The sequence below is a fragment of the Schistocerca gregaria genome, chromosome 1 (assembly GCF_023897955.1).
Source record: "Schistocerca gregaria isolate iqSchGreg1 chromosome 1, iqSchGreg1.2, whole genome shotgun sequence".
In the NCBI taxonomy this organism is placed as follows: Eukaryota; Metazoa; Arthropoda; class Insecta; order Orthoptera; family Acrididae; genus Schistocerca; species Schistocerca gregaria.
In genome coordinates, this window is record NC_064920.1 from 507,988,560 (window position 1) to 508,007,370 (window position 18,811).

General features: G+C 40.2%; 1 protein-coding gene across 3 annotated transcripts in view; it reads right to left on the reverse strand.

The window, feature by feature from the left end:
* Positions 1-18,811, reverse strand: part of LOC126354467 (E3 ubiquitin-protein ligase RNF185-like) — a 65,856-nt gene that overhangs the window by 34,295 nt on the left and 12,750 nt on the right. For all 3 annotated transcript variants that reach the window (XM_050004177.1, XM_050004169.1, XM_050004186.1), the window contains one exon: positions 8,252-8,306. In XM_050004177.1, coding sequence (XP_049860134.1) covers positions 8,252-8,306 — 55 coding nt within the window. The remainder of the gene's footprint in view (positions 1-8,251; positions 8,307-18,811) is intronic.

Consider the following 18,811-nt stretch of genomic DNA (forward strand, 5'->3'; position numbering starts at 1 on the left):
CGTAAGGTGTCCTTCCCAAACTAGCACACACTATCAACAGAAATTTGGAAAAGGTGGAAGTGAAACCTGAGAGGGGACCACCACAGAAAAGTTGAAACATTAGAGACTCCTTTTTGTCGCCTCTTATGACAGACAGGAATATCGCGAGCCTATTCTTACCCCCGGACCCTCAGAGAGAGAGGGGGTGGGGAGTTTTCTCACCTGCCGCCTAACTGTCATAGTACTTGCAGTGGATCCCGATGCATCTTGGAATTCCTGTGTGATGGTCTGGATACATGTCTGCCTATTACACATTACGACCCTCTTCAACTGTCGGCAGTCTCTGTCAGCCAACAGACGAGATCAGCCTGTACACATTTGTGCTGTATGTGTCCCTTCATGTTTCCACTTCACTATTACATCAGAAACAGTGGACCTAGGGAAGCTTAGGAGTGTGGAAATCTCGCATAGAGACATATGACACAAGTAATACCCAATTACCTGCTCACTTTCAAAGTCAGTGAGTTCCGCGGAATGCCCCATTGTGCTCTCTCATAATGTCTAATGACTACTGAGGTCGCTGATGTGGAGTATCTGGCAATAGGTGGCATCACAATGCATCTGATACGAGAAAGTGTTTTTAGGGGTGTCCAGATACTTTTGATCACATAGTGTACAGAGAGAAACAGTGGCAATGTAAAAAAGTGCATGATCAAACCATTCTAACCTTCTAAACTCCAGGACAATGTTGCGTATTTTTAACACAACTCACTTTTTAGGTAATGTGTCGTTTTCAACATTTTACGAAAGAATTAAGTACACTTTTTTAAATATACAATTTTATTAAATGTTTTGGAGAAACAAAGTCCAATTGTTAAGAAATAAATGCCAAAAACATGCTATAAAATGCATGTCTAAAAAAATGTTGAAAACCCAAAACCTTTTTGAAAAAAAAAAAAAAATAGTATAGTTTCCACCTCTTATGAAATGTTTTTCGAAACTACATGAAAACTTGGTCTAAAATTATACAATCTTATAAAATTCAAAATAAATAATGTAAATTTACAAATGAATCACAATTTACAATGAATCACAAAGAAAAAAGTAACAACTGTGTAACATAAAGACATAAGCAAAATTACTTTACAAAGAAAGCAAACATTACTTAACAACTATGTCAACATATGTAAATGACTCGGTACAACTAGAGTAGGTAAGTGATATATTCTTCGGCTTTCGAACACTTACTCTGGTTCAAATTGAAAGCATAGCCAATTAATTTTCTCATGTAGACTACAAACTGGCAAGCCACAGGACTCACAGGAATTGTGTGTTTTTCTGTCGTTTGTGCACTGACAGCATCTCTTTTGGCTCCTTGGTGGCTCCGATGGGTGGGGGGAGGGGCAGTTTCAGCAGGCTCTGGTATCCCCAGAACTCCTCTTATTTAAGCTTGTACATTTATGGGTAGCCTTTCACTGGCTACCCTCAGGTTTCATGAGGGGTAAAGCAATGTGAATGTCAACGAATTCATACACTCGGATCAGCTAACTTGTGTCATGCAATATTTATCCAATGCAGTATGAAGGCATTTATTTCTGCAACATCCAGTGACCCCGTAGAAATAGTGCACTGGCCATCTTCTAGCAACTCTTTGTTGGTTATCTGTGACACAACTTGTTGAAAAAATGAACTCCACCTTCTGTGGAGTTGTAAATTTCAACAATATTGTATTTTTGGAGTCCGTGTTCACAGTTCTAGTAGTGTGTATCAATGACAGTAGAATCACTTTCTTTTCTGGTGGTAAGAAACTAACATCCTGACAAGCTGTTAAATAAAACTTACAAGTTCCCAATGATATGCCTTTGGTTGCAATGAGTCCTGGAGGAATTTCATACTCCCCCCCACAGTGTACCAACCATGGTGATCTTGCATTTACAGAGCTCATCATAAAGTTCTACAGATGAACAGATGAAAACCAGTTTCACAAGTGACACTTTGATTTGGAAGATGGAGAGGTTGTCTCACCAGAAGAACGTATTGGGTAGGTGATAAACTTTGTCAAGTTATTGTTCCTTTCCTTATTTGTGAGATACCTGAACAGATGGTGGTGGTTCTTTCATCACAGAGTGATACAATTTTTCATCCCGTTCAGGTTTTCTGGAATGTACATCTTGAAGGGGCATTTAACCCTGAGACTGAGAATTATTTCATCTGCTGTCACATATTCTGCAGCATTATAAGAAACAGAACAATTTTGGTTGAACAACTCCCCAAATTCCAGAAATGCTGCACATTTTTCATTTTGCTTGGGATGCTTTTGAGTCAAATCTTAGGCCGCAAATTAGAAACACAAATCTGTTTTTCAACAGAAATGATCACAAAATCGGCACACACTGGATTGAATTCCTCGTAACACCATTAAAAAATAGAAGGCCAAGCAAAGATTTCAATTCAGTGGCACCTGTGGGTCCCATATACCACTGGTCAGATTTGTATTAAGTTTTACTGCATTCAATTTGTCCATTAGCAAACTGAACACTCTTGGCTTGGTTTATGAATAAGGATAACAATTTTAACTCAACTACCAGGTTCTGAGCACCTCCTTTGGCACTAGGTAAGAGAGTAATGATGTTCCTTGATGGGATCTGACTTCTCTGGGTGGTAAATAAGTGACATCAGTACAGATAGTTTTTCTTCTTTACCCAACATAAAGTTTTCTTTTGTTTTAGGGTGCAAAAACAACTATTGTCATATGCGTCCATGTGAGACACATAGAACACAAAAACAAAAAAGGAGTTAAAAACGGTTACATGTTAAGCCCAATCGACAGAAGGAAATATAGCTAAAAATAGGACTTGGAGAAAGAGACAATGGAGGTTCTGAACTAAAGATTAAATGTCCTTCGCCATATTGCTACAACAGATAAAAAAGTAACATGCGGTCAACAGCCCGAACTTTATTTGCTGAAACAGTCGATAACTTAGATGGAAAACATAAATGAGAAAGAAAGTGTTTTTTTTTTTTTTTTTATTTAAGGGGAGGGGGGAGGTTCCATAATGAAATGGCGAATCTTCAAAGGTTGACAGCAATGAACACAACATGGTGGGGGATCACCACTTAACAAATGGTGATCATTAAAAAAGAGTGCCCAATATGCAACCTAACTAAATGATCTCACAGTGAGAGGGCTTAGAGGAGGTCATCCAAGCCACTGGGAGAGATTTAGTTCCCTGGAGCTTTTTCCCCATGAAGGGAAGACCAGTGGTGATGCCGAAGTGTCACCACCTGCTGACAGAAAGCAACACAGAGGTCACTGGAGGAAATGGAAGAAATAGTGGGCCGGGGTACGAGAGGACTGCAGCCTTGGCAGCAGTGTCAGCGGCTTCATTTCCCATCAGACCAACATGACCAGGGAATAAACAGCACAGTGGCTCCCCAGCATCAAGGTTCAGCTCTGTTCATCAGTTTCTGATGTTAAGGTTGAAGAATCTTGTGGAGTAAACATGATGCTTCAATATAATGGTAAGGACTTCAAAGGCATCCTTGTTCATTGACGTCTTTTTGTGTCACATTATTTTTATCGTCAGTGCTATATAATTCTTCAGGAATGTGTTCCACATCATCAAAATTAGCACTGGTCAATGTTTTGAATTCTTGTCGAATTTCTTCATCGGGTAGGAAATGTGTGTTGTTCGCCATGGCTGAAACAATTCAGATGGGCTTAAAAATGTAAAATAAGGAAAACCACAGATTCACTCACACAATTTTATAAAAACGAAATTGGCTATAAAAAAACTAGTACAACATATGATACAACACGCAATCATATTGACCCAGCTCACAATTTATTTCACTATTTGTTAATAATAAACACTCACTCACCTCTGACTAAGATCCAACTGCGTCCACAGCTGCAGAGAGAGTGGGCGGAATGCTACTCAAGGCCACAAGCCTCTCCTACCACTTGCCACTGACGCACGTGTGTTTTGACACTTTCGGATCATTTTGACCCGCACATTGTAGAGGAAACATTGAGACTATAACATACTTCACAAACTTAAATTCATATTGAAGAGATGGCTACATTTTGGCAATGTTCATATAACTTTGATCGAAATACTCTAAGATCAGGTACACTGCAACAATCAGTGTTTTGTGGGTAATTGAAAGGTAATGGGTAAGTAACATTAGGATTATGTCATGGTTAAAGACATTTCAAAATGGAATAATATGAAATATTACTTAGCACAAACACTATGAACAGACTATTTTTAGCTTCCAAAGTTTAAAATAATTTTAATTTGTGAAGGCAAAAATGTGTTCGTAACTACCACTACTATTTATTTTTGTATGTTCTATAGCTGTGATGACATCATCTCAGTCTACCGAACTGACGAATGATGGTCTCACAGTGAAGGTATTCTTCTATTAATCAGTTTATAGAGCTTATTAATGTCATTGTCCATGCACGAATTCACTTTCTTATGAAGTGTTACCTCACTGTATTTTGCAGAGCAATGTAATCATATTGAATATGAAGAGCTTTCCATTAATTGCTAGAAAGTTAAAAATAGATGAGAATCTTATGATTTCCAGCACAGATATAGTTGCAATGGAGAAGTCCTCGATAAGGAAAACTCAATGGTTAGCCTGCATTCATCAAAAAATCCTTAAAATGTAGTTAATTAAAGAGTGCTCATGATAGTTGAGTTCTGTCTAAAGTTATTTGTGTAATCAATCTCTTATCAGCATAGCATTTCTGGACTGACTAAAATATGCTGTGGTTAAGCCTCTCCACAAGAAGGGGGATAAAGAGATACCATCAAACTATCGCCAATTTCACTTTTGCCGGCTTTTTCAAAAATATTTGGAAAGGCTGTGTTCAAGCTTCTCCTTAAGCATCTGACAGCAAATAATGTACTGTCCAAGTCACACTTTCTGTTTCTTAAGGGTTCCGACACAGAGAAAGCTATTTACACTTACAGTGAGAATGTACGAGGGTTGTAAATTAAAGTATTGGCAACTACTCATACACAACCAACACAAAAGAGTTACAGGTTTGCACCTGTTACTGTCCTCCAAAGTGGCCACCAGCTTTGTGTAGAACCCGTTGCCAGCGATGTGGAAGATGTAGTATACCATTAGCAGAGCCTGTTCTGTTGATGGTGGGAATGGAGCGGTCTAAAGTTATGGTGATTCTCGTGTACGACTGTGATGGCGTTATCGTAACGTGTTACATTCCTCCAACGTAGACCGTCAATGCACAGTATTGCTGTTCGTTTTTGGAGCATCACTTGCGACCAACTTTGCAAAAGAAGCGGCAACACTTTCTGCACAACCCACCCATCATTTTGCACAACAATGCACAGGCGCATGCAGCGCAAACTGTGGTTGCTCTGTTTGGTCGATGGGACTGGGAAGTGCTGTAAAATCCACCATACTCATCGGACTTTAAGTCCTTGTGACTTTGATTTTATTCCGTAGATGAAGGAACCACTTTGTGGCATTCGCTTCAGAACTGTTCCAGATTTGACAGGCAGTGGACTGTTCCATTCGCACCATGAACAGAACAGGCTCTGCTAACGGTATACTACACCTTCCACATTGCTGGCAACGGCTTCTACACAAAGCTGGTGACTGCTTTGAAAGACAGTAACAGGTGCCAACAAGTAAATCTTTTGTATCGGTTGTGAATAAATAGTTGCCACTATGTAAGTTCCAACCCTGATACATAACTCATTGGACAAATTAAAGGCTACTTGCATTTTCTGTAACCTTTCAAAACCCTTTGACCGTGTGAATCACAGCATTCTCTTAAGGAAAATAGAATACTATGGTGTCACTGGCAATTCTGCGAAATGGTTTGAGTCTCACCTAACTAATAGCAAACAAAGGGTGTCATTGCAGAATACCCGTTCAGTAAGTAATCAGACTTCATCTCACTGGAAATTAATTACATGTGGTGTTCCTCAAGGTTGCATCTTGGGTACGTTGTTTTATCCTGTCTACATGATACAAACACTGCAATAAGTAACAAGTCAAAGATTTAGAAATAGCTGCTATTCAAATTTACACTGATATTAATAAATGGTTTAAATCTAATTCACTATTATTAAACATTGAAAAGATGCACTACATGCAGTTTAGAGTCTGTAAGATATCTCCTTCCAGCATATGTATAACATATGAAGACATTCACATCAAAAGGTCGACAGTGTTAAATTTCTGGGATTACAACTCTATAATAAATTCAGTTGGAAAGGGCATACCACAGAACTCTCGAAGCGCCTAAACAAGTCTGTTTTTGCAGTGATAATGATGTCAGATATAAGAGATCTACATTCACAGAAGTTTGCATACTTTGCTTACTTTCATTCTATTATGTCACACGGAATCATATTCTGGAGTAACTCATCGAACCGAACAAAAGTTTTTAGAGTGCAAAAGCGAGTAATAATAATCATTTGTCGTGTATATTCAAGAAAACATCTTGTAGAAAGCTGTTCAAGGAACTGTATTCTAACCACTGCTTCTCTGTATACTTATTCCTTAATGAAATTTGTTGCAAGTAATATATCTCTGTTTCCAACCAATAGCTCAATACATAGTATCAATACTAGGAATATGAAAAATCTACATACAGATCTAAACTCACTCACCTTGTTCCAAAATGGGGTTCAATATTCAGAAACACAATTTTTCAATACATTTCCAGCAACCATTAAAAACTTGGTTTCAGCTAAAGCATGGTTTAAACAGAGTTTGAAAGACTTTTTGATAGGCATCTCCTTGTACTCCACAGATGAATATCTTAACAGGGACTGTTAAACCGGCTTAAGTAAAAATATTTTAGATTTCAGTTCTGACAGCACTTGGTCCCAACAGTCAAAGATCAGGTATTTTGTGTATGGTAAAGTTATTGAAAGTGTGTAACAATGTTTCATTCTGACAGTGTATTAATTCTGTAAATATTAGTAGTTCCCGTTCACTGTAATGTATTCACCTGTTTTGAAAATTTCCTGACAAATGATCAGGATAGTAAGTATTATATTCAAATGATTTAGGTTTTTTATGTTATACTTTCTGACATGTTCCACACCCATCTCATTTTTGGGTCTATGGAACAATCTAATCTAATCTGAACATGAATCAAGAAGTAGGTGTTCAGAAATGACGATCATATTCCATTGTAAAACCCCTGATAAAGGATCAGTGGGGTGAGTGAAGATGAAAGTGATAATATGATGATCTGCTAAGTTTTCTAATGCACCCTGTGTGGTTGGGGTAGTGTCTATAGGTTCATCTGTTGTCAAGGAGAGTTCTGATTTTGACACGACCGATGAGTTAGTTCTCTGGTTTCATCTTTTTCTTTTGTTTTCTCCTGCACCTGTTTCTTTTTCGTAGATTTTCAAGTTAGCAGGTCCGAGTAAGAAGCTGACTGGGCAGTTTCTTGTTCCAACGTCTTACTCTGTCTTCACCACTGTTGAATATCTGATTGTACATCCGTTACATTTTGGGAGGACGGATGGGTGGATTGGAGCTTTCTCTATTGTGCTGTTTGAGGTATATGAAGTGTCTCCTGCTGTATCTGCTTCGAGGCTCCTGCTGGTTCTGTAACATTGGTCGTCAAGAAGGATGGAGATCTCTCCTCCTGATGATTTTTTTTTTCTGTCTGCTTCTTCTTTGGCTTGTAGCACATGCTAGATTTGCTTTCAAAAACGTTGAGGAAGGCTGAGTGATAGCTGTGTCATCATGTCCACTAGGTGCATTTTTTCATATTTTTTCCTTGCCTCAGTATACGTCAGGTGTTCAATCATTTTATATTCTTGTACTTTCTTTTCTTTTTAAATTCTGGGCACACCAATGAATTGGAGCATGGGGTTCCATACTATTTACACACAAGTGTGGTTGTTCACAATGATAACCTTTGTGAAATGGTCATCCACAGTTTCCTCATTTTCGATCTGCCATGCAGCGCAATGACGTATTCAAAATGTAAGCATTGGGAACATCTAGTGGTCATTGAGATGTAAGGTTTAATGTCAGTTCTATATGTTGTAGAACCTATTATTTGTCAGTTCAAAAGTTCATTAAAAAAAAAAAAAGCCTTACAAAGTTCTGACAAAGAAGACAGAAAGAAATGACAATATAAACGAATTGTAATACTCAAACAATTAATGCTGTGTAAAATGTGTACAGAAAGGCAATACCTTCTACAAATTAGTGCTACACATCATGAAATGTGGAATTATTGTGACTAACAAGTACATACCCCATTATTTTCAGGTTCAGTACGCTGTCCAGGAGGGCGTGGCGGAATCTTGTACCTGAAAGCATTAATTGGAACATTCACAAAATTACTGACTTATGTGTGTTTATCATTTATAGTGCTTGTAAAGTACCAGCGTAACACAGATGAATTATTCTATGTATCTGTAGAACATCTTCAATGTATTGTATTAATAATTATTTAAATAAAGGTAAAAACAAAGTATAAAATAATTTCTCCTAGCCCCATTCCACTTCCTAACTCATTACAGATAGTTCTGAGATTTTTTTTTTTTTTGGATAACTATGAAAACACTTCTAAGATCTGAAATGAAAAGCATGGGGCACATACAATAGTACGGAAATGAACTATTCTTGTATCAGTTATGTTACAAAGATTTTCACAGCTACTAAAATTTCACAATAATAAATTATCAGGACTTCTGTATGGGGTTATGAATCTATATGAGGCTAGGAGAAATTATTAAATATTTTTAGTTCAGTTTAAAAACTTGGTATATTCAAAATATACTTATATTTAATAACTTTTCTGCATTTTTTGTCTCTAGTCTGAAATATTCCGATGGATTTTAAAAATGTTGACAAGATTATAAGAGAGAAACATTATAATTTCAGGTTTATTTCAGTGTTTTTTCACCTGGTAATATCTGTTTAATTGTTATTATCCTTCAAAATAGAACAATAAAACACACAAAATAATTTTATATGAATTAAAAAAAATTTGTTTCCATACTAACTTAATACCTGCCGCTTTGCCCTCACATACATATATAACACATCCACATCCCCCCCCCCCCCACCACCACCATCCATTTCACCCCCCTCCCTCTCACTACCTTTCTCTGTCCGCCAACCTCCCCCCTCTTCAGCCATGCCTATTTGCGTGTATACCCTATGAAATGCCTCCTGATACTATCTGCACAACGTGCTGGGTATCAAATAGTCAGACAGAAATGAAAGCAATATAATAAAAACTTGGTAACAAGCATGAGAAACAGAAAATGATCTCGGATCATTTACAATGAGCTGACAGTAAACAGACAATGAATCACAACCATGAAGGCTAAAACGCACGCACGCACGCACGCACACGCACACACACACACACACACACACACACACACACACACACACACACACACACACACACACCCCACTTTCATATTCTGATGCTTTCAGCTAATGCTTGTAAGTAGTGATCACAGAGGGGGTGGTTTGGTGGTGGAACAGAGGGGAGCAGTGGGTTAGAAAGTGGGTAGAGGGAAGAACAGGACAAGTTAGCATTAAGAACTATCATGCTGGAATGGAGCAAGCAGTGAGTTGCCGCACATGTTTTAGCATAGATGTGCTGGGAGGTGGAACAGTAACAGGTAGAAAAACACAGTAAGATTGAAAGATCTGAGATAAAGAAATGATTCAACCAGGGAGCTGTGATGGATGGATGATGGTGGTGCTTTTGGATGTGGAGCACTCATCATCATCATCATCATCAGTGCCCTTACAAAGAGTTTACCATGTCATTCTCTTGTGGGAGAGGGGAGGATGCGGATGAAGGTTGTCTCCATAGGTGGCGTTGTTTATAATACACTGAAGTCCTTCCTCCCCAGCTTTTCAGGGAGGAGGCCCGAAAGTTCACAACATCTCAAAAACAAAATGTGTGATACTGGAGGGCAGTTGGCTGATTTCCAGCCTAACTGAGGCCTGCCCTGATGCCAATATATATAAGGCACACACAGCCAAAATACCGGAAGTGGCACCCACAAATTTCACAGAGTGGTCATGGTTCCTGTTGGAAGAGGAAACTATGTTGAAGGGCTATGTTATTTGTGCAGTTTGGTGAGCAGCACCTCTTATCATAGGTGCGGCCGGCATGAAGTCTGCCCTGCCTGTGTCATCAATCTGAGCGACCTCAGTTGTGTGTCTGCCACCTCCACCCATTCAGTCCCCTACCAATGCATGATTCATCCACCACACAATGAGAGATGATTGCGTGCAAGAGGACTTGATTGCGTGCAAGAGGACTACACATTGGCCTACAATACCATCCCAACATGCTTCTTTGGCTGCTTTGTTGCCTATGTCATTCTCTGTATCCCCGTGTGTTCAGATATCCAGCAAAATACCACCTCCTTACTATGGTGTTGGAGTGGCACTAAGGTGTCATGGATGAGCTGAATCTCTGGTCAATGACTTACATTTGGTGAGTCCCTTGTAGCATACTGAGCAAGTCAAAACATATGAGTAACTATGTACTGTGATGCCCGTGAAACCACTCTAGGGCCATCATAGTGTTATACCACTACTCATCACTCATCATAATTTATTTGTAAACTGTTCTGGAAGGCACATTTCTTGCACTGCTTGAAGCTTACAAGCACTTAGGGCCTATGAAGATGCCAAGTTGGCAATTTGTTCTGTCCCTGGTTGTGTATTCTGAGGTACAACATAACCAGATCTGTAAGACAGTCAGTAGCACTTATCCCAAACGGCTCGCTTGGTTTGAGCTGATTCCTAACCAGGCAATCAAATTTGAGGTGGACTGATGGACTAAATACCAATGACTGACACCAACCTGTTATTTTCTGGGTCTGTGGAACTAGATGGAGGTGCCACCGAATGTGGAGTGGTTGTTCACCAGCCTCTGCACAGAGTCTCTGAACTGAGCTAGTTCGAAAGGCTCCAGCTGATATCTGAATGCCCTCATGATGGACAGCATCTACCATCTTCAGATAGGAAATACAGACTGAGCCATATGCCATACTGCTGTACTCTAACCTTAATCTGACAAACATTATGTAGGAATTTTACGAAGGAGGATCAGGTAGTGATAGTGGGTGTAGCAGGGAATAGTCTTGATAGGGATGGGGAATATGATGTAGGCAGTGACCTGGTACACATAGCTACTCAAACTGGTGGCACTAATGTGCACTTCGTGAAACTGATTCAGCATCATGATCGGCCTCATTTTAATGCGACTGTTAGGTACGTTAATATGGGGCTGGAGAAGGTACTGATGGCAGAGGGCTTGGGTCACATTGCAGTGGTGCCCATTACGCTATCAGTAGATCGGGTTTCAGTAGGAATGGCCTGCACCACAGTAGGTATGGGAAGGAGAGGCTGGCAAAGCTTAAAGGTGACAGTGTGGTGAGTGGTGGTGGGATCACTCATGGAAAAATTCTACATCAACATGGTTACTCTGCAATTCACACTTAGTGCCTGGCAGAGGGTTCATCGAACCATTTTCATAATACTTCTCTACCGTGGCGCATGGGGAAAATGGAAAACCTAAATCTTTCCATTCGAGCTGATTTCTGTTATTTTATTATGATGATCATTTCTCCCTATGTAGGTGGGTGTCATTGTGAATAGATCTCGCCTCAAAGAAAACTGCCTTTGTTTCAGTGATTGCCGCCCCAACTTGCGTTATCATATTAGTGACACTCATCCCTATTGTGCGATAACACGAAACGAGCTGCCCTTCTTTGCACTTTTTCGATGTCTTCCATCAATCCTACCTGGTAAGGATCCCACACCACGCAGCAATATTCCAGCAGAGGACAGACAAGTGTAATGTAGGCTGTCTCTTTAGGGGGTTGGTCGCATCTTCTAAGTGTTCTGCCAACAAAGTGCAGTCTTTGTTTTGCCTTCCCCACAACATTATCTATGTGGTATTTCCAATTTAAATTGCTCGTAATTGTAATTCCTAGGTATTTAGCTGAATTGACAGCCCTTAGATTTGTGCGATTTAACATATACCCACGATTTATCGGATATCTTTTAGTACCCATGTGAGTGACCTCGCACTTTTCTTTGTTTAGTGCCAACTGCCATTTTTCGCACCATACAAAAATTCTGTCTAGATCATTTTGTGATGATTTTACTAGACGGTAAATTACAACGTCATCTGCAAACAATCTAAGGGGGTTGCTCAGATTATCACCTAGATCATTTATGTTAATCAGGAACAGCAGACGGCCTATGACACTACCTTGCGAAATGCCAGATATCACTTCTTTCTACGTAATGATTTACTGTCTATCACTACAAACTGTGACCTCTCTGAGAGGAAATCACAAATCCAGTTACACAACGGAGACGACACTCCATATGCATGCATTTTGATTAATAGTCGCTTGGTAGGAACGGTATCAAAAGCCTTCTGTAAATCTATGAATATGGAATCAATCTGAGATCCCTTGTCGACGGCACTCGTTACTTCATGGGAATAAAGAGCTAGCTGTGTTGCACAAGAACAATATTTTCTGAATCCCTGTTGGTTATGCATCAATGAACCATTTTCTTAAAGGTGATTCATAATGTTCGAGTACAGTATATGCTCCAAAATTCTACTGCAAAGCAAGGTCAGTGATATGGGTCTGCAATTCAATGGGTTACTTCTGTTTCCTTTCTCAAATATTGGTGTGACCTGTGCTACCTTCCAGTCTTTAGGAACAGACCTTTTGTCGAGTGAGTGGTTGTATATGATTGCTAAGAAAGGCGCTATTGTGTCTGCATACTCTGAAAGGAACCTGATTGGTACATCATTTGGACCGGAAGACTTGCCTTTCTTAAGTGATTTGAGTTGTTTCGCAACACCTAAGATATCTACTTACACCTAAGATATCTACTTTTATGTCACTCATGCTAACAGCTGTTCTGGTTTTGAATTCTGGAATATTTACTTCATCTTCTTTCGTCAAGGAATTACGGAAAACTGTATTTAGTAACTCCACTTTAGTGGCACCATCATTGGTAACATTTCTATCACTATCGCAAAGCGACAGTATTGACTAAAGATAAATTCTTCTCGGGTTGACAGCCGGGTCAATGCGTTGTTCTCCAGCAACGTTTCAGCAAGTTTCTTACTTGCCACCTTCAGGCGAAGTGTCGGGTTCACGTCTCGTCCGGGTCTTTATAGCCGCTGGACCACGGGCATCTCTGCATCCTTGGCGCGGGTCGGGCCAATCAGGCGCGAGCGGAATCGGCGTGGCGGCGCGTGGTGGGGGGGAGCTGCGGGCGCCGGGTCCTGGCGTCTCGTCTCGGTGCGGCCTGTTTATTCCATATGCCGCCACCGACCTACCTCCATCGGAGCGCTCTCGTCTCATTCTTGATAATGTTGTATTCCACGTGCTGCTGAGGTGGAAGCCACTGTCCCGATTGACTAGGTTGTCACTAACCCGTATCTCCACTGCCTCTTTAATAACTGAGTCCCAGAAACCTTTCGCTCTACACAGTCTCTTGGTTTCTTCAAACTGAAATGTGTGTTCTTCACTGAGGCTATGCTCCGCTACCGCGGATTTTTCTTTTTGTCCGAGGCGGACGCTTCTCAAATGTTCAGAGATGCGTTGCGTTATGCAACGCTGCATCTGCCCAATATATTGTTTCCCACATTCACAGGAAATACTGTAGACACCCGGAGTTCTTAGACCCAAGTTGTCCTTCATTGAGCCCAGCATATTTCTGATTTTTGTTGGAGGATGGAAGATGGTTTTAATCTTGTTTTTCTCCAGTATCCTGGCAATCTTGGCCGTGGGTGGTCCTGTGTACAGGAGGAACGCCAGACTTTTGTTGTTCTCATCTTCCTGAAGGTTCTTCTCCTTCTTCTTCTTGCTCATATGGAGAGCGCGTCTAATCTGCGTGTCGGAGTATCCATTCATCTGGAAGGTTTTCTTCAGGTGCTGAATCTCAGCAGATAAACTGTCCTTGTCGCATATGTCATGAGCTCTGCGGACCAGGGTAGTGAGCACGGATTTCCGTTGTGCTGGGTGATGGCAGCTGTTGGCGTTGAGGTACAGGTCTGTGTGCGTTTTCTTTTGGTAGACCGAGTGTCCCAGTGTGCCGTCAGTTTTCTTCTTTATAAGGATATCGAGGAAGGGTAGGCACCCATTTTCTTCCATTTCCATTGTGAACCTGATGTTCTCGTGTAAGCTGTCCAGATGGTTCAGAAATTCCGTTAGTGTGTCTTCGCCGTGCGGCCAGACCGCGAAGGTATCATCCACGTACCGATAAAAGACATTGTCAACCCGAGAAGAATTTATCTTTAAGATTCGCCAAGAAAGCCTGCATTCTCATATAAGACAGTATTGACTGTTTCTTGCCACTGGTGTACTTTACACATGACCAGAACCTCTTTGGGTTTTCTACCATATTTTGAGGCAATGTTCCATTGTGAAAACCATTAAAAGCATGTGCCATTGACATACACACTAAATTTTGAGCTTCCATGAAACTTAGCCAGTCTTGGGGATTTTGCATTCTTCTGAATTTGGCATGCTTTTTTCGTTGCTTCTGCAACAGTGTTCCAACATATTTTGTGTACCATGGTGGATCAGTCCCGTCTCTCATTAACTTACGCAGAATGAATCTACCTATTGCTGTCGATACTGTATCTTTGAAGTTGAGCCATATCTGGTCTACACTTCTATAATTAGCTTGGAGGGAATGGAGACATTCTCTTAGGAAGGCATCAGGCGAATTTTTATCTGCTGTTTTAAACAGATATATTTTGCATTTATTTTTAGTGGTTTTGGTTGATAAGGTTTCGAGCCTGATACAATGATCTTGTGTTCACTAATCCCTGTATCCGTCATGACACTCTCTATTAGATCAGGATTATTTGGGGCTACGAGGTCAAGTGTGTTTTTGCAACCATTTACAATTTGTGTGGGCTCATGAACTAATTCGTCAAAGTAATTCTCAGAGAAAGCATTTAGTACAATTTCGAAAGATGTTTTCTGTCTACCACCGGCTTTGAACATGTATTTTTGCCAACAAATCAAGGGTAGATTGAAGTCTCCACCAATTATAGCTGTATGAGTGGGGTACTTATTTGTAATGAGATTTAAGTTTTCTTTGAACCGTTCAGCTATTATATCATCTGAGTTGGGGGATTGGTAGAAGGAGCCAACTATTATTTTGGTACGGTTGTCGAGTATAACCTCACCCATAGTAATTAGCAGGAACTATCTATTTCAACTTCACTGCAAGATAAACTACTACTAACAGGCACAAACACACCACCATATACTTTAATCTATCCTTTCTGAACACAGTTTGTGCCTCTGTACAAATTCCGGCAGAATTTCTCTCACATTGCAGTAGTAGTTGGTGTTAGAGCTGCACCTTTTTTAGACTGAAGTCAGCTGATAGGTATAGCTGCTTAGAGGAAGTCCCTCTACCTAAGGGCTCACTTTCAGAGGACGCCATGTTTCCAAGTAGAGAAGGAATTGGCATATTTAATCAAAATATAAGCATTATTACAGATGAAGTTAGTGAACTGCTTATAGATGCTGACTGAAATTATTGGTATATCGGAGCACCATTTAAATAATTTGGCGATTCGGAGACTTCCTTTACCAGGATGCACTTTAACTGGCTGTTTTCCAAGGAGTTCCTTGAGGGGTGGGGGAGTGGCCATGTATGTACAAAACAGAATTCCATTTGAGTCCATAGACATATCATGGCACGGCACTGAACAGATATTTGAATGTTCTGCACAGACAGTTGAACATAGTGAAACTAAACTTCTAGTTGTTGTTGTTTGTAGGTCCCTTAACTCTGACTTCAGGGCATTTCTGCTCAAGCTAGTGAGGGTTCTTGATTCACTTTATAGGAAGTCGCAGAAATTAGTTATATGTGGTGGCTTCAATATTAATTCTGAATATGATGTTGCAAGAAAAAGGATGTTGGTAGATCTCCTAAATCCATATGATCTGATGCAGATAGATAGTAAACTGTCGTGGAAAGCCCATGTTCAGGATCTTGTTCAAAGGCTTAATGCCGCCATTTTTACTATTCGAACAGTACCTGAAGTAAGTGATCGTTCCACACGAAAATTAGTCTACTTTGCTTATTTTCATTTGCTTATGTCATATGGTATTATGTTTTGGGGTAATTCTTCACATTCTAAAAGGGTATTTTTGGCTCAGAAACGGGTGGTTTGGTCAATAAGTAATGTTAAGTTCACGAACCTCTTGTCGACCCCTGTTCATGAGTCTGGGTACTTTGACATTGGCCTCTCAATATACAGGATGTGTCATTTATCTTGAGCACCCTAAACAATTGTTGGTGCAGATTTTTCAAGCAAATGCTCTTTAGCCATCAGGGGGACATCAATCAGCACGATTGCCTTCATTGTGGCTTTGTTTTTTTACAAAGATATGAAGAGCGGTATGACTTTTTTTAAATGGCACCCTGTATTTTTCATTCAGTAATTCATTTCTTCTCCTAAAAGCCTATTCAAAAATGTATCACAGTGTACCATTCACTGAAAAACAACGTTATTAATTACATAACACAACATTGACGTTGACTCTCCCAGCGCTTAGTGCAGGTACTCTGAGTAATTGGAACACATCCACATGCTGACATTGACAGAGGACAAATGTAAACATAAGGAGAATGCACACCCATCATTCCATCAACCACCGTCAGTTGAACAGTTGTGTGAGTAGAATGCACACCAATGAAGAGAAAGTAGAACTGCTACTCATCTACGGGGAATATAAGTTAGCAGAACAGTAATTGCAATACTAATTTCTTATGTACGGGTACATTTGGTACAGTAATTTAGTCCTTTTAAATACTGTTGTGTAGAGTTGGGATATAGTAAAGGCTGTTCTTCTTACAAACTGCATCAACATAACGTTTCTTTTATTGTTGTCGTTGAAGGTAGGCGAAATGCTACACAGGCAGTGGAACTGTTCAGAGAGTGATATCCTGAAAATAGCCCACCTTCCTAACGGATGTTTTCTCGTCTTGTTGCAACGCTTCAGGAAACAGGAAGTTTCAACCCACGACAATGCAATCGTCATAGCACTTACACAGACGAAGCTCCTAAAGTTACTGTTCTCGCTTCTGTTGCTATGAATCCACATGTGAGCACACGGCAACTTTAACACAAGATTAGCATTCCTAAAACCAGTGTACATGGTATTCTTACATGTCACTGGTTCCATCCTTAGCATGTACAACTACATCAAGAATTGCATGGGAATGATTTCCAGAATTGTGTACAGTTCTGTGAGTGGGCACAGCAGCAAATCCTCACCAACCCGAACTACTTCTCCAATGTTCTATTTACTGATGACTGTTCCTTCTCAAACAAAGCACAGGTAAATATAACAAACATGCATTACTGATCCAGTGACAACCCACGATGGCTTCAACAGGTGGACCATCAGCGTAAATGGAGAGTTAAAGTCTGGTGAGGGGTGCTTGGTACTACAATTATTGGCCCTTATTTCATTAATGGCAGTCTAAAAGGCACTGCATATGCCAACTTCCTCAGACAAATTGTTCCGCCTCTTCTTTATGAAGTGCCGCTAAGAACCAGAATCCTTATGTGGTGTCAACACAATGGATGTCCAGCACATAATGCCTTGCGCACATGTCGTGTTCTGAACTGAAGGTATCCTGCTAAGTGGATTGGTCGAGGAGGAACAGTTACTTGGCCTGCTAGGTCTCCTGATTTAAATCATTTGGACCTTTTTTCTTTGGGGATGCATTAAAGACGTTGTATATTGTGATATTCCAACTCCAGAGGACATGCAGGAATGTATCGTGGTTGCTTGTAATTCTTTTCAACAGGCAACACAGGAAGCAGTATATAATTCTTTCATTCAACATGTGCACCAGTTTATTGGTGTCCAGGGTCACCACTTTGAGCACTTTTGAATGTTCTACTCCTGGGCAACGGTACAGAAGAGTCAAAGACAATTTTGTGTTATGTTTTTACTTACTTTTCATTTGCTTTCTGAAAACTCCAGGAAGTGGTCGAGTTTGTGACCTTGGGCTCAAAATCAATGTTGTGTTATGTAATTAATTAATGTTGTGTTTCAGTGAATGGTACATTGTGATACATTTTTAATGGGTCTTTAGGAGAGGAAATGAATTAATGAATAAAAAATACAGGGTGCCATTTAAAAAAGTCATACCAATGTTCATATCTTTGTAAAAAAAGCTACAACGAAGGCAACCAAGCTGATTGATGTTCCCCAGACAGCTAAAGAACATTTGCTTGAAACGTTTTGTAATCTGCAGCTGGACAAACCCCGTACACTGTCATTTTTTACTAACAATATTAGCTTATTCCCAAGAATAAGACACTTTCACTCAGTTAATACTTGGCAGAAATCAAACCTGCAATTGGATCGGACTTCTTTAACTCTTGTGCAGAAAGGTGTGCAATATACTGCTTCACCCAGCGAGGTAGCGCCAGTGGTTAGACACTGGACTCGCATTCGGGAGGACGCCGGTTCAATCCCGCGTCCGGCCATCCTGATTTGGGTTTTCCGTGATTTCCCTAAATCGCTCCAGGCAAATGCCGGGATGGTTCCTTTTAAAGGGCACAGCCGACTTCCTTCCCCGTCCTTCCCTAATCTGATGAGACCGATGACCTCGCTGTCTGGTCTCCTTCCCCAAAACAACCCAACCCCAATATACTGCTTCATCCATTTTCAATAAGCTAAAACAAAAATTAAAAAATCCTAGCAGTAATGCACGTGCTTTCAGATAGAAAATGAAGAGTTTCCTCATTGGTCAC